The sequence below is a fragment of the Carcharhinus amblyrhynchos genome, chromosome 18, assembly GCF_965287045.1.
Source record: "Carcharhinus amblyrhynchos chromosome 18, sCarAmb.v2.hapA, whole genome shotgun sequence".
Classification (NCBI taxonomy): domain Eukaryota; kingdom Metazoa; phylum Chordata; class Chondrichthyes; order Carcharhiniformes; family Carcharhinidae; genus Carcharhinus; species Carcharhinus amblyrhynchos.
In genome coordinates this window covers 35,208,800-35,231,182 of record NC_137341.1, presented here as the reverse complement: position 1 = coordinate 35,231,182, position 22,383 = coordinate 35,208,800, and the positions used below count along the sequence as shown (strand labels likewise).

Below are 22,383 nucleotides of genomic sequence, written 5' to 3'. Positions count from 1 at the left end.
TAACAATTCATCGCAAAAGACTTTGGTCTTTATCAAGTGACGATAAAGGTCATCTGCTTTGTCTAAAAGAACTGTGACATTCAAAGAGTGGGTAAAAAGGCAGCTTTCTGGAAACAACATATCCACCACTTCTGAATTGATTTTGATTCTCATAAATAAACATTTGATGGAGTTTTTTTAACTAATAATGATCACATTTCAAATAAGTATCATCAGCTGTAAGATACTTTGGGATCATACATAAATAACAGGGGCAGGAATAGGCCATTTGGCTTTGAGGCTGGTCTACCATTCAGAAAGACCATAACTAAACCTGTACACCAACTCCACCTTTCTGCCATATTCCATAACCTTTAATTTCTTTATTATTTGAAGATCTATCAAACCAATCTCTAAATTGAATATATGTACTCATTGACTGAGAATTCCTAGATCTCGAGGTAGAAAATCCTAATAATCACAGATCTGAGTGAAGAGATTTTTTTATTTCCATCTGAAATGGGTGACCATCTATCCTGAAACTGTGACCCCTTGTTCCACACCCTTCAGCCGAGGAGAAACAGTATTTCAGCATCTCTCCTATCCAAGTTCTCTGAAGAATTTTATAGTGTCAATGAGATTACTTCTTATTCTTCTTCTAGTCAATATAGCTCTACTTATTCCCTCCTCACAGGATAGCCCTATCATCCCAGGAATCAATCTAACAAACCTCTTGCACTCCCTCTTCAACAATATATCCTGCCATAGACTAAAGAGGCCAAAAGTACACAGTACTTCATGTGTGGTTTTATCAAAGCGCTGTTTTATCACAGCAAGTCTTCGTTAATCTTGTCCTCCAAACTTGTTGCAATCTTATCTTCTTAGTTGCATGCTGTATTTGAACGTTAACTCTCTATTTCTTATACAAGGATACCAATTTCTCTTGAATTACCATAATTTTGTGCTTTCTCTGTGCAATCAAAGTGTAAAATTGAAAACAGCAGCCAGTACATCCAATTTCACAATAGGATGTACTTCATGACTGCATTGATGGCCAGAAGGAACAACTTTGATAGAAGCTGGCTGAATCTAGCAATTTACTCTGCCCCTCCCACTGTCATTACACCAATGCTGATCCACATGAATCAAGTGCTGAAAAAGTATAGTCTTCTTAAGTGTCAGTCTTATGATTGCACTCTTCCCACGAGGCAGAAGAACATGGATCCAAATTCTATATTATCCAGGCTTACACTTGCCATATATTTTACATATGGGTGTTCAATCACATTTTTTATACATATTCTAAGAACAGCAAAACAGTCAACACAAGAGAGAAACAAAGACAAAAAGTGAATGTTTATCTTTATTTACATGTTCACATTTTCAGTTGTGGTTATCTAATAATTATTTACAAACATGCAAATTGAAGAGCTTGAGTCTGCAAAGCTAAAATCCATTTGTGTCTTCTACAAACCATTCAGATTTCAAATAGGTTAAAAAAAAAACCTCCCAAAATTAGTCTGGTCCATCATATTCATATAGCTGGATTAATAGATAGAAAGTATATCCACTCTGTCATCAGTTGGTGTTTGTCTCTCAGTTGGGAACTGAAGGCAGTTCTGCAAAAAGTGTGTTCTCGATGAAGAAAACCTGAATATTTAAGCACTTCCTGACTGATGGCCGTCTTTAAATATTTGCAATGTTTATTCAAATATTTAATGAATAAAGTATATTTTTGCAAAAAAGGAAGTGCGTTCTCTATTGGAAGCCAAATATCTTTGTTTTTCCCCAGACCAACTATTCTTTGTTAAGTGAAATTATGGGATGTCTATATGTACCTGGGCAACTGGCCTCAAACCGTCAGAAACTTTCAACATATTCATTTATGTTGCATTCAAACTCTTGTCACTAAGGTGACATCAGGATACCCCTCCTCACTCTTCCCTTTGTGTCCTCTAACATTAAAATATATATACATATTAACCAGCAAAATTCAAAATATCACTTGGGTGTACAGGGAAAGCTACTGGACAATAAGAAACATACAACTGAGCAACTAGAGGTACTTTTATCTATACAGTTACAGGTTTTATTGTTAAAAGCATCCTTTGGCCTACAGCCCTCCTTGATCTCTGCACTTCTCCAATGTCCCTGATTTTAATTATTCTACCATTGGCAGCAATGCCTTCAACTGCCTTGGCCCCAGGCTCTGTGGCAAAAGGTCATGGGTTCACCCTTCCATCCTAAAGACCAACACATAATCTAAGCCAACAGTGCAGCAAAGAAGGAGTGTTGCACTCTGATCTGCCGTCTTGAGGGGGAGACTGAAAACAGAGGCTCCCTCTGCCTTCCCTATCTGCAGAAATTAATTTAATAAAATTTGGTAGTTTCTGGACCAGCATCAGTAAATATCCATAAAATTTGTCCTTGTCCTTTAAGGAAGGAAATTTGCTGTCCTTAACTGGTCTGGCCTACTTGTGACTCCACATCCACAGATTAATTCTTAACGGTCTTCTGAAATGGCCTACTAAGCCACTCAGTTCAAAGGCAATTAGGAATGGGCAACAAATGTTAGCCCAGCTACTGATGTCCACATTCCATGAATTGATAAAAAAACCAAAAGTCCTTCAGAGAGAAAATCTTGGCCTCCACTTGACTGGAATATGTTGTTGACTTTGAATGCCCTCAAAGCAACTAAGGATAAGCGACATGCAGCCATCATGGCTCACATCCAAAAGACAAAGAAAGATCTTCCTAAATCTCTTGCTAGGTGGCAATCTGTTCCTATTGCATGGACACATGAAAATCAAGAAGTGATAGGCATTTCTGAGCTTAAAAATTGACATGGATGCTCATTTAGCTCTTTGAAAATTCATTAACCTATTACGTTACCGTTCAGTAATGTCTACACATTAAATGGATACAATAGACAAATATTGTGCATCATCATCAGTAAGGAGGTCATCAAGCAATAAAATACACCATGGTACAGGCAGCCCAAAGTAAGACAAAGTTTTCACCACAGACAGTTGAACCTGTTAAGAAATATAATTAACACAAAGGTATCAGAAATGAAAGGCATATTAACCACTGAAACACAGAAACATATCCTATAGAATATTCATTTCATAATTCTAGTACTTTGATTCTTTTAATATCCAAAATCAATTCATATTCCATAATCCTAGAATCTTGTAACATAGTCATTAGGTCTGTGCTGAGTCATTCAACTCACCCCACTCCTCTTGTCTTTTCCCAAATTAAGTGTATATCTAAATCTTTTGAAGGTTACTGCTGAATTTGCTTCCACCACCCCTGCAGGCAGTGCATTCCAGATCATGTCTGCTCACTTCATAAACTTTGTTGATGGAGGCTCCAACAGTAAGTTGCATTCATATGATGCATTTAATGTAATAAAATGTCCCAAGTGACATCACATAGACCCCCAAATAGTCAGCGGGAAATTGAGGAACAAAAATGTAAGGAGATTACAGATAGAAAAATAGGGTGGTAATAGTAGAGGATTTTAACATTTCCAACATTACCTGGGACAGCCATAGTATTACAAGCTTGGATGGAGAGAAATTTGTTGAGTGTATTCAGGTGGATTTTCTCATTCAGTATGTGGATGGCTTGACTAGGAGAGGGGACAAAACTTGACTTCTTGGGAAATAAGGAAGGGCTGGTGACAGAAGTGTTAGTGAGGGATCACTAACACCATAGTTCCATTAGTTTTAGATAACTATGGAGAATGATAGGTCTGGCCCAAAAGTTAAAATTCTAAATTGGGGCAAGGCCAATTTTGATGGTATCAGGCAGGAACTTTTGACAGTTAATTGGTGGAGTCTGTGGGATGGCAAAGGGATGTTTCGTAACTGAGAGGCTTTCAAAAGTGTGTTAACCAGGGTAAACACGTTCCTCTTAGAGTGAAGGGCAAGGCTGGTAGAAGTAGGGGCTCCTGGATGACTCGGGATATTGAGACCCTGGTCAAGAAGAAGGAGGCACATGACATGCATAAGCAGCTGGGATCAAGTGTATAGAGGGTATAGGAGTATAAATTTTTGAAGAGTATAGAGGGTGCAGGAGTAGAGTTAAGACAGAGAAGTCAGGAGGCAAAAAGGGGACATGAGATCGTTTTGGCAGATAAGGCAAAGGAGAATCCAAAGAGCATCTACACATACATAAAGGGCAAAAGAGTAGCTAGGGAGAAAGTAGGACCTCTTAAGGATCAACAAGGTCATCTAAGGTGGGGATCCATAAGAGATGGGTAAGATCCTAAATGAATATTTCTCATCATATTCACTGTTGAGAAAAGCACAGATGTGAAGAAACTTAGGGAAATAAATAGTGATGTCTTGACGAGTGTACATATAACAGAGGAGGTGGTGCTGGAATTCTTAAAGCACATCAAGGGAGATAAATTCCCGACATCTGATGAAGTACATCCCAGGACAGTGTGGGAGGCTAGGGAAGAAATTTTGGGCCCCCTAGCAGAGATATTTGAATCATCAATAGTCACAGGTGAGGTGCCTGAAGATTGGAGAGTGGCAAATGTTGTACCTTTGTTTAAAAGGGGCCGCAGGGAAAAGCCTGAGAACTACAGGCCGGTAAGCCTCACATCTGTAGTGGGTAAGTTGTTAGAAGATAATTTGAGAGACAGGATCTACAGGCATTTAGAGACGCAAGCACTGATTAGGGACAGTCAGCATGCTTTGTGAGTGGAAAATCATGTCTCACAAATTTGATTGAGTCTTTTGAAGAGTAGCCAAGAAGATAGATGAGGGCAATGCAGTTGATGTTGTCTACATGGACTTTAGCAAGGCCTTTGACAAGTTATCACATGGTAGGTTGCTGCATGAAGTTAAATCTCACGGGATTCAGGGTGAGGTAGCCAAATGGGTACAAAATTGGCTTGATGACAGAAGACAAGGTGGTTGGACAGGGTTGTTTTTCTAACTGGAGGTCTGTGATCAGTGGTATGCCTTAGGGATCGGTGCTGGGTCCACTGGTATTTGTCATTTATATTAATGATTTGGATGAAAATTTAGTAGGCATGGTTAATAAGTTTGCAGATGACACCAAGATTGGTGGCATAATGGACAGTGAAGAAGGTTATTTAGGATTGCAATGGGATCTTGATCAATTGGGCCAGAGGGCTGACAAATGACAGATGGAGTTTAATTTAGATAAATCCGAGAAGATGCATTTTGGTTGATCGAACTAGGGGTACAATTCATAGCTCCTTGAAAGTAGAGTCACAGGTGGACAGAGTGGTGAGGAAGGCATTCAGCGTGCTTGGTTTCATTGGTCAGAACATTGAATACAGGAGTTGGGATGACTTGTTGAAGTTGTACAAGACATTGGCAAGGCCACACTTGGAATACTGTGTACAGTTCTGGTCACCCTATTATAGAAAGGATACTATTAAATTAGAAAGAGTGCAGAAAAGTCTACTAAGATGCTAACGGGACTTGATGGTTTGAGTTATAAGGAGAGGCTGGGTAGACTGGGACCTTTTTCCTCCGGAACGTAGGAGGCTTCAGGGTGACCTTATAGAGGTCTATAAAATAATGAGGGGCAGAGAACAGCTAGATAGTCAATTTTTTTCCCAAAGATAGGGAGTCTAAACCTAGAGGGCATAGGTTTTAAGTGAGAAGGAAGAGATACAAAAGTGTCCAGAGGGGCAATTGTTTTCACACAGAGGGAGGTGAGTGTCTGGAACAAGCTGCCAGAGGTAGTAGTAGAGGCAGAAACAATTCTGTCTTTTAAAAAGCATTTAGGCAGTTACATGGGTAAGATAGCTATAGAGAGATATAGGCCAAAAGTGGGCAATTGGGACTAGTTGAGGGGTTAACAAAAAAGGGGCAGCATGGACAAGTTGGGCCAAAGGGCCTGTTTTCATGTTATAAACCTCTATGACATAATCAAGCAAATGGTGACACCAAGCCAGAAATATTAGAACTGGTAATGACCACCAGTGACCAAAACTTTGGTCAAAGAGGTGGGTTTTAAGAAGCATTTTATAGAAGGGGAGAGATGTGGAGAGAATTCATAAGGAAATATCAGAGTTTAGGGCTCAGGAAGTTGAAGGGCACCTATTAAGAAGCAATCACAGTCAGGCATGTAAAAAATACATAAATTGGAAGAGCATATAAATCTCAAGAGGATTGTTGGTCTGGAGGAGATTATGGAGATAAGGAGATAAGGAGAGGAAAGGCAATGGAGCATGGTAGATTAGGAAGAGACAGTTAAACTTGAGGCATTGCCTGACTAGGAGCCAATGTAAGTTAGTGAGCACAGAAGAGTGTTGGGTGAATGGATTTGGTGCGAGTTAGAAGGTAGGCTGCAGAGCTTTGGAAATTATGTTCAGTTATGAGCCTGTAGACATGAGCACATATCTGATGGTAAAGTCACAATTATCAGCTGCACACACAACAGAATGTTTACAGTTTAGCACAAAGTCACAAACTCACTATCTTTGACTGGGAAAGCAGTGGGCAGCATCTCAATTAAACCAGCTCCATCCAGCGCTGCCTGTAGACTGGAAATTTGTTTTGGGCTCAGCACCGCTTTTTGAGATTCTGTGACAACGGCTGCATTCTCAGGTCCAAGGCTTGCTAACTGTTTTGGGGAAAATTCCTAAAAAAAAACACACAAATTACCCGTCTGTCAATTGTGAATTAAAATTCAGCCATGGTTCAGTGAATCTCACCTCCAAGTCAGAAGGTTGTGTGAACCACTCCAGAAAAACGAGCATAATGTCCAGGCTGACACTGCCATTGCAGAACTCTAGACTGCTGCACGTTAAGAGATGCCTGTCTTTCAGATGGCCCTGTCTGACCTCTCTGGCAAACAAAGATCACATGATACTATTTCACCACATGCTACTTCTGACCACTTCCTGATTTGATGTACTTCTTTCTTAATTTGGATAAGGGTTAAGTGGCTCACAGGATATATACACCTGCTGTGCAACATAGCACGGTGCTGAGCCCCACAGAAATGATTGTCGATCTGTACTGAGTTTAACTTTCCCACTATGTTCACATTGCTCAACATCAAGACTCTCCCGTGCAAACTGTGCACCTGATACAAGTTACAAGAGGATGCTGCCAGAATAACAGTGTACCTCAGCAACACTCACTTCTTTCTGGAGTGGGCCTTCAAACCACATCCTTCTGATTCAGAGGCGAAAGTGCTACCCAACAAGTCCCTTATGAGGAGTCCGTGGACCATGTCTATGTTCTGTGTTATAGACTGCACACCCTTTTTGGTTTTCTCAAACACCTTTTACTGATGTTTTGTTTGCACTTCAGTCCCACGCTCCTGATCTATGGGCACCTGGTGCAGAGAGGGGCATATCGGGACGCCAACCTCCTCGTGAACCTCCTCCTGGGCCTGGCGAGACACGCCATCAATAGGTCCAGGCAGCAGGCGATTGACAGGGCCGTCCATCCCAACTGCCTGCCCCTCTACCGCAGCTACGTTCATGGCCAGGTGTCCCTGGAGAGGGAGCATGCAGTATCCACGGGTGCAGTTGATGCCTTCCGTGCCTGCTGGGCACCGCAGGGGCTGGTGTGTGTTATAGACCCTGATAATCACATTTTGATTTAATGTTTTAAGTTTCCTTTGGACTTTGGTTTCTGTTCGGGCCATTCCCCCTCCCTTTTTGGGGGGCTGTCCCTCTTAATTTGTTCCTAAGTTTATTTGAGTTCATTTACTTGTTGGGTCGTCGAAAGAACTACCCAACAAGTCCCAGCTGACACTTCGCAGTAACAATATAGTTGCCATTATTGCACAACTCATTTGTGTTAAAAAAATACCATCCTCACAGATTCCCACCCTTCCATGTTGTTCTCTCTTCCTCTTAAAGGAAGTTTTAAGAAATCAGTGTACAGGTGTCACCCATCTCCCCACTCCTCACTCCATGAGGCATTTTATATCCTTTAACTACTGCACATGTCCAAGTGTTATGTCCAGCTTTACAGAGCTAAAACAGTCCTCCATGTTCCCACTACTATGCCACTAAATCACTAAGATGCAAAGAATCATAAACATTAATTGAGTTTGCGTTCGTGTTTCAAAGGTCTCTCTATGTAACTAAAATCAGAACGAAACCTCAGGTTGGAAATAATAACCATCTTGATCAAATTCTCAAATCCCGTTGACAGCAGGGTCAGGATTTAGGAGGAGCTGAGTGCATCTTTCCCTACTCACTTTAAATACTTCACTGGGCAGAGCAGCTATTGCTGCTGGCTGAAAGTAGGGCATCAGGTCTTCATTCAGGATTCTTATTTCTTCTTTGCTCATCCCAGCTGTGAAGAGGAGATGCACAATATAGAGTGAGCAACTTAAACTCTAACCGAGAACCGGCCATGTCCCCTCCTTTAATGGAATCAGTTACTTCTTGAAGATCTAATTAACAAGCCACAGCTCTGACAAAGGATCATCCAGACAAGAAATGTTATTCTGGTCTCTCTCCACAAATGCTGTCAGAGCTACTAAGATTTTCCAGCATTTTCTGTTTTTGTTTCAGATTCCAGCATCCAAATTCAGCAACCACTGTCCCTTCCTCATCAACCACCGCATACCTCTTCCTCCTCACCAACTACCACACCTCTCCCCCCTCAACCAACCACTATCCCCAAAGCCAGGTTAACAATTAACACAGTTAACCAAATGATTCTGTTGTGTATAACTCAGTCAAACACTTAATTATTCACTTCTTCTATTCCTAAACTTTGATCTTCCTTCAGTTAACTGTATTGGTTGACTCATTTTTTAATTTTGCAAACTAGTTTCATATTTTTCAATTATCTCTTTCATTATGCACACTTTAAGTTTTTGCTTTTAAACTTTGCTTAATTCTATCACATCAAAAAAAATGAAACTGCTCTTTATATGGTTTGAAAGAAAGTTTTGTGTTTTACCTCCTGCTGTGTCCATCAGGAGATTAAATGGGAAGGATTGAATCTGTCCCGGAGAAATCTTTATATGAAGGAAAAGAATAAATTTTGATGGGATCAAAATGACTTTTTGCCATTCCTTAATCTCTTAAATCCTTAAGCCCCATTGCTATTTATCTCTACCTCTTGGGCTATCCTTTCACAATGTTTTCCCACTCTCTCACACACGTTCACCAATCTAACCTGCTATTGTTCCAACCTCCTGGAGATTGAAGTTGCGCCAGTCTTCGACATTTCCAAAACCATTTCTTGCTTTCTTCAGCAATCCTTGGAGAATCTCCACCTTGCAGGAAATCTCACCAATTCTTGCAGCTGCAGCACTGCAGGCAACACAACAGATGGGTGTAGTTTACCAGCTGGGGTTGAATTTAATAATCAGGGTGCAGTTACAGGCCACGAGTTCAAACCCTATTGCAGCATGCTATGAAACTGAACTCAGTAATCTGTGTGCAGGCACCAGAGAATGAGAATGAAAAGTCCCATTTTGGTGGAAAAATCCAACTACACTTCCTGCTGTTTCTGGCATGTGAGCAGAGGTAACTCACCCAGACCACCTTTCACTCTTTCAACATTTATGATAGGTTGGAGAACCTAAGACTAGGGGACATAATCTAACCACAACAGACCTTTCAGGACTGAAATTAAGAAAACCTTATACACACAAAGAGTAATAAAAGCATGAAACTCTCTTCCACAGCTGATGCCAAATCAATTGTTAATTTAAAATCTGAGATTGATAGGTTTTTGTTAGCCAAAGATACTACGGCATGTGGGTCAAAGGTCTCCAACCTAACATGAAGTTAAATTGCAGATCAGCCATGATCTCATTGAATGGTGGAACAGACTCCAGGGGTTGAATTGCTCCTCATTTTCTATAAGTGACCACACACATTGACTGTCATTCACAATATTTATCTTTTAGGGATGGGAACCACTCTTACCCACATGGAACTCCAGTTCTGCATTATGTGGTTGAACATGAACAGGCAGAATGTGAAGGCCCCAGGGTCAATTAATAAGGTCAAGAAGAAGTCAAGAAGAAAACAAATACTTTTCCTATAGCTGTGTCTGGAGATAGATATATATTTCACACAGACCATATTACATATACACTATAAATCAGGAGATTCCCACATAGCCTTGTTTTCAAATATTTCACGTCAAAAACAATACTAATCAATAAAAGCCATTAAAATCCCCATTTACTACTTTCAATAAATCATTAGGCGCTCTGTTGAGCACTCTGTAAAATGGACTGTACCTGTAGGTGGCAACACTTAAGGAGTTGATTTCATGGGCATTCATAGCACAAAGCAAGCTCCCTGATCCAACCAGGTCCCATCCCTTCATTGCATCAACAGTCAGACCAGAATCTTGGAGAAAGCCTTCCAAAATAGATCTAGCCTAGTGAGAAAGAAAAGGACCCTTAATTATACAACAGTAAGAGCTTCTGAGTGCATAAACCAGACAAAACCTAACATTAATCTGCATAAGGAAATATTAGGAGCAGAACTAGGTTGTGAGGAACATTTTAAAAGGAGAGGTGAACAGATAGAATAGTTTAAGAACAAATTCCAGAGCATATGGCACTGATAGCCAAAAGAACCACCAATGGTAGAGCAATTAAAATCATGAATGCAAAAGAGGCCAGAATTAGGGGAGTGTAGAGATTTTCAGAAGGTTGTGGTGTTAGAGGAGATTAGTTCATATTAGGGAATGGGAAGCGGGGGCAAGTCCATGGAGGCTAAGGATTTTTATAAATGCAATGAACATGCTTTATTTTTATATAAACTGGCTGGAAATATCCCTGTGGACAAAACTTTCAGGTTATACATTTGCTCATCCATTTTGTTCCAAATTCCATTCAATATCACTAACTTCACAATTCTATTGTGTTGATGCATATTTTATAGTTTATTAAAACAAAATTAGTCGCAAGTAAGGTTTACATTAACACTGCATTGAAGTTACTGTGAAATTCCCTAGTCACCACACTCCAGCACTTGTTCAGGTCAATGCACCTAACCACACACCTTTAAGACTGTGGAAGGAAACCAATGCAGACACAGGGAAAACATGCAAACTCCACACAGACAGTGACCCAAGCCGGGAATCAAACCCAGGTCCCTGGTTGTGTGAGGCAGCAGTGTTAACCAATATGCCACTGTGCCATCCTAACAGGTTAGTCTCAAAGGGTGAAGGCCACTGGGTCTCTGGGGAAGAGGTAGTTTATCTCACTGTCCTTACCCTTTCACAGACCCAGGTTTGAATCAGACCTAGATGGATTGAAAAGCCATTTGTCTCTGCCAGCTTTCTCTATGTGAAAGATGTCTGAGTTACAGGCAGTTCTCAACTTTACGACATTTGAATTATGATGAATGGCAGTATGTGTGATTGGCATGGCAGCACAGTGGCACAGTGGTTAGTACTGCTGCCTCAGAACAGGAATCTGTGTTTGATTCTGGCCTTGGATGACGTGTGTGGCGTTTGCACATTCTCCGTTCTGCGTGGGTTTTCTCTGAGTGCTCCCACAGTCCAAAGATGTGCAGGTTAAGTGAATTAGCCATACCACGTAGGCAAAGTGCGGACTGAGGATCTGGGGAGGGAGTATGAGAAGCTGGGAATGGAATTAAAAAGTAGAACCGACAAGGTGGTCTTCTCTGGGCTACTGCCTGAACCGAGTGCAGACGGGCGTAGGGTTGACAGGATAAAGGAAGTGAATGGGTGGCTCAGAGATTGGTGTGGGAGGAATGGGATCGAATTTATGGGGCATTGGCACCAGTATTGGGGTAGGTGGGACTTGTTCGGGCAGGATGGGGTTGGTCTGAATCGTGCTGGGACCAGAGTGCTGGCGAATCGAGTAAAGAGAACTGTAGACAGGGCTTTAAACTAATTAGGGGGGGGGAGGGTGCGAGGGTAGGTGATGTTAGGAGGTCTACAGTTAAGGATAGGGTACAGGTAAGGGAAGAGGCTGAGGATGTCCCAAGTGGTGGCGTTACGGCAAATAGAGTCCAGAAGAAGGCTGGGATGAAAGCGCTTTATCTGAATGCACGAAGCATTCGGAATAAAGTGGATGAGCTGGTGGCGCAGATCGACACAAATGGATACGATCTGGTGGCCATTACAGAGACGTGGCTGCAAGGTGACAGGGACTGGGAGATGAATGTACAGGGCTATCAAGTGTTTAGGAAGGATAGGCAGGAGGAAAGAGGGGGTGGCGTAGCTCTGCTGATTAAGGACAGCATCAAGGTGGTAGCAAGGGATGATATCGGAGCCAAAGAGCAGAAAGTGGAATCGTTGTGGGTGGAGATTAGGAACAGCAAAGGGAGGAAGACGCTGGTGGGTGTCGTCTATAGGCCCCCGAATAATGATCTGGAGGTGGGGCGGGCTGTTAACGCGCAAATAAGTGCGGCGTGCAGGAATGGGACGGCAGTAGTTATGGGGGATTTCAATCTGCATATTGATTGGTCGACCCATGTTGGACGAGGTGGGCTCGAGGAGGAGTTCTTGGAATGCTGCCGGGATAGTTTCCTGGAACAGTGTGTGTTGGAGCCGACGAGGGAGCGAGCTATCTTGGATCTGGTGCTATGTAATGAGGCGGGTAGAATTAGGGACCTTGAGGTGAAGGATCCTCTTGGAGAGAGTGATCATTGTATGGTGGAGTTTCTGTTGCAGATGGAGGAGGAGAAAGTGGGTTCCCGGACACGTGTCCTTTGTTTGAATAGAGGGGAGTATGGTAGGATGAGAGAAGAATTGGCGAATGTGGACTGGGGGAGCGCGTTGGAAGGTAGGTCTGCTGAGGAGCAGTGGAGGATCTTTAAGGAGATCTTTCTTGGTGCTCAGCAGAAATTTATTCCGATGGTCAAAAAGGACAGTAGGAAGAGAGGTAATAAGCCGTGGATAACGAAGGAGGTGAAGGAAAGTGTTAAATTAAAAGCGGAGGAATTTAGAGTAGCTAAGAGCAGTGGGCGAGAAGAGGATTGGGAAAGGTTTAAATGTCAACAAAGATTGACAAAAAAGTTGATAAAGGAGGGTAGAAGAAGCTATGAAGCTGGGCTAGCACTTAATATAAAAAAGGATAGCAAGAGTTTTTATAAATATATAAAAAGGAAGAGGCTGGCTAGGGTGAACGTTGGTCCCTTAGCGGATGAGAAAGGGGACCTAGTGGTAGGGGATGGGGATATGGCTAAGGTCTTGAATAACTTTTTTGTTTCTGTCTTCACGGAGGAGGACGTGAATAATTTGCCGGGTGTTAGCGATGGAAAGGTGGTAGGACTGGAGGGTCTTAATGACATTACTGTTACTAGAGAGGTGGTGCGCGACAGACTGGAGGGGCTGATTGTGGACAAGTCCCCAGGACCGGATGGAATGCATCCGAGGGTTCTGAAAGAAATGGCGGAGGTGATAGTGGATGCCTTGGTGGTTATTTTCCAGACGTCGCTGGATTCCGGGGAAGTGCCGGAGGATTGGAAAACGGCTAATGTTACGCCGTTGTTTAAGAAGGGTGCCAGGCAAAAGGCGGGGAATTACAGGCCGGTTAGTTTAACGTCTGTGGTAGGTAAAATGTTAGAATCCGTCATTAAGGAGGAAATTGCGAGGCATCTTGAAGGCAATTGCTTGATAGGGCAGACGCAACACGGTTTCATTAAAGGGAAGTCGTGTCTGACAAATTTACTGGAGTTCTATGAGGATGTGTCTAGGGCGGTGGATAGAGGAGAGCCGGTGGATGTGGTCTTTCTGGATTTTCAGAAGGCGTTTGATAAGGTACCTCACAAGAGGTTACTGCAGAAGGTCAGAGGACATGGAGTTGGGGGTAGGGTGTTAGCGTGGATAGAGGATTGGTTGTCAAATAGGAGGCAGAGAGTGGGGGTCAATGGGTGCTATTCGGATTGGCGGTTGGTGACTAGTGGAGTGCCCCAGGGGTCGGTGCTGGGGCCTCAGCTATTTACCATTTATATAGATGATCTGGAGGAGGGAACCGAGTGTAGGGTGTCGAAATTTGCTGATGACACCAAGATTGGGGGAAGGGCAAATTGTGCGGAGGGTGTGGAGAGTCTGCAGAAGGATCTAGATAGGCTGGGCGAATGGGCCAGGAAATGGCAAATGGAATTTAATGTTGGCAAGTGTGAGGTGGTCCACTTTGGTAGGAAGAATGGTAGGAAGGACTATTACTTACGTGGCGAAAAACTGCAGCAGGCGACGGTGCAGAGGGACCTCGGGGTCCTTGTGCATGAGTCGCAAAAACCCAGCCTGCAGGTGCAGCAGGTGGTCAGGAAGGCGAATGGGATGCTGGCCTTCATAGCGAGGGGGATTGAATATAAAAGTAGGGAGGTCTTGCTGCAGCTGTATAGGGCATTGGTGAGGCCGCAGCTGGAGTACTGTGTGCAGTTTTGGGCGCCGCACCTGCGCAAGGATATTTTGGCCTTGGAGGGAGTGCAGAGGAGGTTTACTAGGCTGATACCGGAGTTGAGGGGGTTGAGCTATGAGGAGAGGCTGAATAAACTAGGCTTGTACTCGTTAGAGTTTAGAAGAATGAGGGGAGATCTCATTGAGACGTATAAGATGATGAATGGGATGGATAGGATAGAGGTGGAAAGACTCTTCCCGCTCAAAAAAGACAGTAGGACTAGGGGGCACAGCCTCAAGATAAAGGGGAGGCAGTTCAGAACGGAGTTGAGGAGGAACTTCTTCACTCAAAGGGTGGTGAATCTCTGGAATTCTCTGCCCGTTGAAGTGGTGGAGGCTGCCTCGCTAAATATTTTTAAGAAGCGGGTTGATGGGTTTTTGATAAGAGAGGGGATTAAGGGTTATGGGGAGAGGGCGGGAAAGTGGAACTGAGCCACGACAGATCAGCCATGATCTTATTGAATGGCGGGGCAGGCTCGAAGGGCCAGATGGCCTACTCCTGCTCCTATTTCTTATGTTCTTATGTTCTTTAAATGCATGGGTTTAAGGGGATAGGGTAGAAGGAAGGGCCTGAGTGGAATGCTCTTTTGTAGAGCTGTACATGCTCACTGACATTCTGCACCACCCATCTGTACAACTGGACAATGTTACCCCAGCCACTGTGCTGTCTTTATTAGGGTTAGGTTAGGAAACAAGTGTCTTATTCAGTTAATCCACCTGTTAACTAATGTCAGAGTTTTTTTTGCACAACCACCGCTACAGCACTCAGTGCATCATCTATTATGCGGTCAAACTCTTAAGGTTAAACAGGCAACTGACAGTGATCGATGGCTTCATTATATCCCTCACACAATCGGAGAAACTTATGCTAACGTGTGCAGACATCAACTGTCACCTCAGCAACTTGACAAGGCAAGAGTTGAGAGCATTTAACACTGACAGGTAGTGATTTCAGGTCTTAGTTCAGGAATCAATTTCTCATTTGTAATATCATTCCTATGGGGAAATCGACTCCAACTCACAACATACGAAATGGAACCAACTGGGTCGTATTTCCGAGGAGTGCCTGTGGTCTCAATTCAGCGCCTCATGTCATCCAGATTAACTGGCTGCTTTCTACTATGCATTGACTAAAGCATAATCAACATGTCTGCTTTTCAGTCTCTCTGTGATGAGTCAGTAAAATGGGGCTTCATTCCCCCATTTACTATAAGGCAATTTTTATAATTAATCTTAACTTTCTCATTGAATAATTTCTGCTGCTTTCATTTTGGCAGGAGAAAAATAGTTTTCAATAAAATTGAGAAAATTACTTTTTTTCTAGATTAAGTATTTATAATAGTCCTTTTCATTATAGATTTTTTAAAAAAGGACCAAATATTTGCCTAAAAGATGAACAGATTGCTTGAAAAATAAGTCTTGTGTTGGCAAATCCCACACTTAGCTTTAGGTTTTCATTTTTTTTAAAGCCTTGTGATTATACAAAAGGAATGGTTTATCCATCGTTGGTGTGACAAGGTCCACAGCCCATTGCACTTTCAGTATAACTGCTTTTGTTCACCCTCACTAGAAAATGCGAGAGCACAATCATGCCTGGCTGTGATCCTCTCTTTGTTGAATAGTTTTCCAACAATAATCATACCAGAGTACATTATGAAGATAGGTTGCATACATTAGTCTTGTATACTCCTACTTATTGAAGATTAAGGGGTGATGTTATTGTTGAGGTGTTTAAAATGATTATAATACTTGATCAGGTAGATCGAGTAACTATTTCCTCTGGGGTGGAGGAAGTCTAGAACATGGGACTTAGATTGGACTTAAAATTGGACTTAGATTGTTCAGGGGTAATGGGGTCAGGAAGCATTTCTTCATTCAAAGCATAGTGAAATCTGGAACTCCCAAAAAGCAGTTGAAGCTGAGTTCTGATGAAATATTAGCTTCATTTCTCTGTCCACATGGATAGATTTTTGTTAAGCAAGTGTGTTAAGAGATATGGAACAAAAGCAGGTAGTTGGAGTTGAAATATAAAATGGTCATGATTTAACTGAATGGCAGAACAGACACAAAGGGCCAAATGGCCTTCTTCTATTCCTATGTCCCCTAATCTCTTCAGTGTCTGCAGGTAGCATCCTTGCCTCCGAGTCACAAGGTTCCAGGTTCAAGTCCACTTCAGAACTTGAATGCTGAAATCCACATTGGCATTTCAATACACTGCTGAGGTAATGCTGTATTCAGAGGAGTCATCTTTCAAATGCAACATCAAGTTGAAGCTCCATTTACCCTCCGAGAGAGATGTAAAAGATTCCATGGTGTTAGAAGAACAGGAGAGTTCTCCTTGGTGTCCTGGACAACATTTATCCCTCAATCAGCATCATTAAATCAGATTATCTGGTTATTGTCACACTGCTGTTTGTGGGAGCTTGCTGTATGCCAAATGACTGCTGTGTTCCATGTGTTACTATATGGCCACGCTTCAAAAGTACTTCATTGGCTGAAAATACTTTGAGTGGTTGTGAAAGGAACTACATTATTGCAAAACCTTCTCTTTTGTTTCTTTTGATTATGTGGCTGAGGTTAGTCACTGGGGTGTGAGGTACCAGTACTGGAGGGCAAACGAGGAAGGTAGAGTTCGCTCACAGGCAGAGGGAGGTCTGTCTGGATTTTCAATATAGTTACGACTAGATGTTTTGAATCAGTGCAGGTGCTGCTGTTTCATTCCCTGTTCCTCACTCCGACACAAGAGTTTAAATTAAAACAACAATTTAAAAGCAGCTTCGATTCTATGTAAGTGGAGTTAAGTAGTTCAAGTGTGTTGTGGAACCATTTGCATCGTACGTTATCTAGATCTCATTGACTGTCCATGTGATGATGACAGCAACAGACTTGGTAGCAGTGAGTCACATGGTGATGAATCTGAATTTCAGTCTGTCATTAATAAAATCAACAAGGGACCATCCAGAAATCACATCAGAACAGCCTGTGAGTGTTATAACCATTAAAAATATTTTTGAAGAAGCAAAAATGTCCTTTTTTTAAAAAAAATTATCCATTATTTTGCAGCGTTCTATTGGAAGTGGATAATTAATCAGTACAGCATGTTAGGAGTATAATTACATAACATGGCAAAGTTCCCCACATTCCCAGGCAAGTCTTGAATTTGATTATCAGCCCTTTGCTCAGTGTTCATTAATCTCAGCCAGACCAGCAGCTTCACTGGACTTCAGCGCCAGAACCAAGCAACGGTCTCACCCACACTTACTAGCCTGGGAGCTGTCCAGGAAGGGGTAGGCAAGGTCAAGATGAGACTTGCTCTCCTGGCCTTTCCTTGGCAGAATTGCCCTTCTTGGTTTCCAGATAAATAATCTCCTGGGGCCGAAACTGGAATGCATCAACATTCGAGGAATTCTCTCTCTCTCTCTCTGTGATACAGAAACAAATTTCTTTATCCTGACCTCCCAAAATATAATCTTATGGATGGCTCCAAGTTTCTTGGCTGACCCCAGTGTGACTGAAGCCATTCCCTTACCTGCATCGGAGTCCATTCTGTCTGTTGGCTCAGGGCAGTAATGGTGTCAATGGAAACAAGCTCCAGCTCTTTGATTTCACTCTCGTTTAAAGCCAGTGCAATGCGTCCAAGCGCGACGACCTGGTATTTCTTCCAGCTTCGAACTGGACCCCAAGCCTTGTGAAAGGACAATTGTTATTTGTGCACATGAAGTTCCTTGACCTACTGGCCTCTCACCAAAAAAAATACTGCATGTAGGAGCACCAGTCAATACCTCACCATTACAAAGGGATCCATATTATAGGAGTTGCTCCTGGTCTGGTGGAAGCTGCAACGGACAGTCTCACAACAACAGCCAGCTGAAACAGGCTCAGTCCCTCCACCACTCTCCTGGCCAGCCTCCCAACCTCAGCAAACTTCAATTCATCCTAAATTCTGCAGCCCTGTACCCTAACCCATACCCGGTCCTGTTCATCCATCACCCCGGTGCTCACCGACCCTACATTTACTCCTGATTAAGCAATGTCTTGATTTTATAATTCCCGTGCTGATTTTCAAATCCTTCCACAGTCTTGCACTACCGCACCTAACTCTCAGCCCTACAACTTTCCGGGATCTCTGCGCTCTTCCATTTTTGGCCTCTTTAGCATTCCCAATTTCCATTACTCCACCATTGTTGTGATGTGGAGATGCTGGCGTTGGAATGAAGTACTGTGCCTAAGACGTCTCACAATACCAGGTTAAAGTCCATCAGGTTTATCAGAAGCTTTCAGAGCACTGCTCCTTCATCAGGCGAGTGAAGAGTTGGATTCACAAACAGGGCATATATAGGCACAGACTCAATTTACAAGATAATGGTTGGAGTGCAAGTCTTAACAGGTAATCAAGTCTTTAGGGGTACAGACAATGTGAGTGGAGAGGGTTAAGCACAGGTTAGAGGTGTAAATTGTCTCAAGTCAGAACAGTTAGTGAGATTTTACAAGCCCAGGCAAGTTACAGATAGTGTGACATGAACCCAAGGTCCCGGTTGAGGCCATCCTCATGTGTGCGGAACTTGGCTATCAGTTTTTGCTTGGTGATTCTGCGTTATCATGTGTCATGAAGGCCACCTTGGAGAGCACTTACCCTAAAATCAGAGGCTGAATGCCCTTGACTGCAACCCAATGAGACAGCCAATGAACCTGAACAGCCAACAGAGAGATCCACAGTGCAGCAACCGAAAAGGAAAGAGTCAAATTGGACTCCCCTGAAAGGCTGCTGCCCTAGACTTGACATGCATGCCTAAACTGTCAAGAAGTGCACCAGATTCATGAGCCGTCCTCACAAGACAGCCCCGAACATCTGCACTCTCAAGATCAACTGCAACATTGTCATCAAACCAGCAGACAAAAGAGGGCCACTGTCATACTGAACAGAATGGATTACTGCAAAGAAAGGTACCGACAACTGAACAACAAAGAACACTACAGACAGTTACCTGCAGATCTGACCAAAGAACACACTGTCAACTCAGACTGATCATGACCTTTGATCCGAACCTTCAAAGCATCCTACGTGCTCTCATCTCACGTACTCCCCGCATTGGAGATCTCTACAGCCTCCTGAAGATACACAAGGCCAACACACCTGGCCGTCCCATCGTATTGAGCAATGGGACCCTGTGTGAGAACTTCTCCAGCTACGTCAAGGGCATCCTGAAACCCATCATACAAAGAATCCCCAGCTTCTGTTGCAGCAGTTGACCCAGGAACACTCCTTGTCACAATGGATGTCTTGTCACTCTACACCAGCATCCCCCATGACGATGCCATTGCTGCAACTGCCTCAGTACTCAATGCCGACAACTGCCCATCTACAGAGGCAAATCTGCAACTCATCTGCTTCATCCTGGACCACAATGTCTTCACCTTCAACAACCAGTTCTTCATCCAGACACATGGAACAGCCATGGGGACCAAATTTGCACCGCAATATGCCAACATCTTCATGCACAGGTTCGAACAAGACCTTTTCACTGCAAAGGACCTTCAACCGATGCTATATACTAGATACATCAATGACATTTTCTTCCTTTGGACTCACAGCGAACAATCACTGAAACAACTATATGATGACATCAACAAGTTCCATCCCACCATCAGACTTACCATGGACTATTCTCCAGAATTGGTTGCATTCTTGGATACACGCATCTCCATCAAGGACAGTCACCTCAACCTTCATTCTACTGCAAGCCCATGGATAACCTCACAATGCTCCATTTCCCCAGCTTTCACCCTAAACATGTTAAAGAAGCCATCCCCTGCAGACAAGCCCTCTGTATACACAGGATCTGCTCAGATGCGGAGGATCACAACAGACACCTACGGACGTCCTCACAAGAACAAGATATGACGCTTGACTCATCAGTCAACAGTTCAGATGCACCACAGTGAAAAACTGTACTGATCCCCTCAGAAGTCTAACACGGGACACGGTGAACAAGTACCCTTCATCATCCAGTACTTCCCCAGAGCAGAGGAGCTACCACATCTTCTCTGGAATCTTCAACATATCCTCGATGAAGACGAACATCTTGCCAATGCCATCCCCGCACCCCCATTACTTGACTTCAAGCAACTGCACAACCTCAAACAGACCATTGTCCGCAGCAAACTACCTGAGTCTTCAGGAGAACAGTGACCACACACCATGAACCCTACAAGACATACTGGATTATGGACATGGATGTCATCATCTCATGTAAGAGCATCATCCACCTGGTACATGGTAAATACTCAACCACTACAAGACATACTGGATTATGGACATGGATGTCATCATCTCATGTAAGAACATCATCCACCTGGTACATGGTAAATACTCTTACGACTCATCCAATGTTATCTACCTGCAGGAAAGGATGTCCCGAGGCATGGTACATTGGTGAGATCATGCAGATGCTATGACAACGGATGAATGGACATGTCTCGACAATCACTAGGCAAGAATGTTCCCTTCACTTCAGCAATTCACTTCTGATCTTTGGGTAAGCGTTCTCCAAGGTGGCCTTCACAATACACGAAAATGCAAAGTCGCTGAGCAAAAACTGACAGCCAAGTTCCTCAAACATGAGGACAGCCTCAACCAGGATCTTGGATTCAGGTCACACTATCTGTAACCCCCACAATTTGCCTGGGCTTGCAAAATCTCACTAACTGTTCTGACTTGAGACAATTTACGCCTCTAACCTGTGCTTAACCCTCTCTCCACTCACATTGTCTGTACCTGTAAAGACTTGATTGTCTATTAAGATTAACATTCCAACCACTATCTTATAAATTGAGTTTGTGTCTACATATGCACTGTTTGTGCACCCAGGTCTTCACTCACTTGATGAAGGAGCAGTGCTCCAAAAGCTTGTGCTACCAAATAAACCTATTGGACTTTGACCTGGTGTTGTGAGACTTCTTACTGTGTTCACCATTATTGGCTAATTCCTTTAGCTCCTGGGTTCCAAGCTCAGAAATTTCCTACCTAAACCTCTCTACCTACCTCTTCCTTTGAAACGATTCTTAAAATACGTCCTAATTTCTTCCCATGTTGCTCAGTGCAAAGTGCCTTGGGATTTTACAATGCTAAAAGATGCTATATAAATTCAGGTTGCAGTTGATGTGCTGACATACCATCTTGGCTTTGTCCTTTAGAGCCGTAAGCTGTTCCATATTGAAACTCTTCAGGGCACCAAGAAGTTCGACACCTTTTATGAAAGTCTGAGTTGACATGCAGTTTAGTTCCTGGATTGACCAGTAGGAGTTGGCATCAGCCAGCTTGAGTATATGATCAAAAGAAGGTACTCTAACGCCACTACAATCTGCAGGGAGACAGAACGGGGGTAACTTTCATCTCACAACTCTGAACCATGCTGGATTTAAACTGATGTGATGGTGGAGCATACAGCACACTGCACTGAAAGGGGGAGGAAAAAATAATTTAACACACTTCAGGAGAATATTAAATTCAGCATGCAACATTAAAGATGAATCAAGAGAAAAATAATTAGAAGTGGCCAAAATGGATTTCAGAAAGGAAGATTAAAAACCAATGAAAATGAAAACGGGGTGGGGAGCTGGGGGATTTCTAAAACAGGCTTCTGATTCACTAGCATCTGACTACAGAAGGTCATGATTCACCCCATAGATAGAAGATGAAATGTTCTAGATTTAGGACAAGGAGCAAAAGAAAATTTTCAATGTTTCAGCAACAAAAACTGAGGTTATGAATTAACCTAACGGTTGAAACACAAGAAGTGCAACATTTCAGAATGCTTTACATAATTGCTTATACAGGAAAGGGAGACCCAGGATTTTGGGAACAGGGTTGGGTATATTAGAACATGTGGCAGACTCATCTCTTTGGTCAGAAGGTTGAACATTTGAGTCCCACTCCAGGCCTCGAGTACTAAAATCTAGCCTGACAGTTCACTACAGCATGGAGAGAGTGCTGCAGTGTCAGAAGTGCTTTCTTACGGATGAGTTGTTAACA

The 22,383-nt window shown here is 42.9% G+C and overlaps 1 protein-coding gene across 2 annotated transcripts in view; it reads right to left on the bottom strand.

Moving 5' to 3' along the window:
* Window positions 1-1,324: 1,324 nt before the first annotated feature.
* LOC145355022 (otoancorin-like) overlaps window positions 1,325-22,383 on the bottom strand; it is a 54,200-nt gene continuing 33,141 nt past the window's right edge. The window contains exons 23-29 of one of the 2 annotated variants that reach the window (XM_080206794.1): window positions 21,525-21,712; window positions 17,881-18,036; window positions 10,207-10,349; window positions 9,129-9,265; window positions 8,197-8,294; window positions 6,453-6,618; window positions 1,325-3,014 (exon numbers count right to left, since the gene is read on the bottom strand). In XM_080206794.1, the coding sequence (XP_080062920.1) occupies window positions 2,944-3,014; window positions 6,453-6,618; window positions 8,197-8,294; window positions 9,129-9,265; window positions 10,207-10,349; window positions 17,881-18,036; window positions 21,525-21,712 (959 nt within the window). In that variant the 3' untranslated portion in view covers window positions 1,325-2,943. Of the gene's footprint in view, window positions 3,015-6,452; window positions 6,619-8,196; window positions 8,295-8,909; window positions 8,968-9,128; window positions 9,266-10,206; window positions 10,350-17,880; window positions 18,037-21,524; window positions 21,713-22,383 lie in introns of those variants that run through there. The other variant, XM_080206795.1, reaches the window with a different exon arrangement.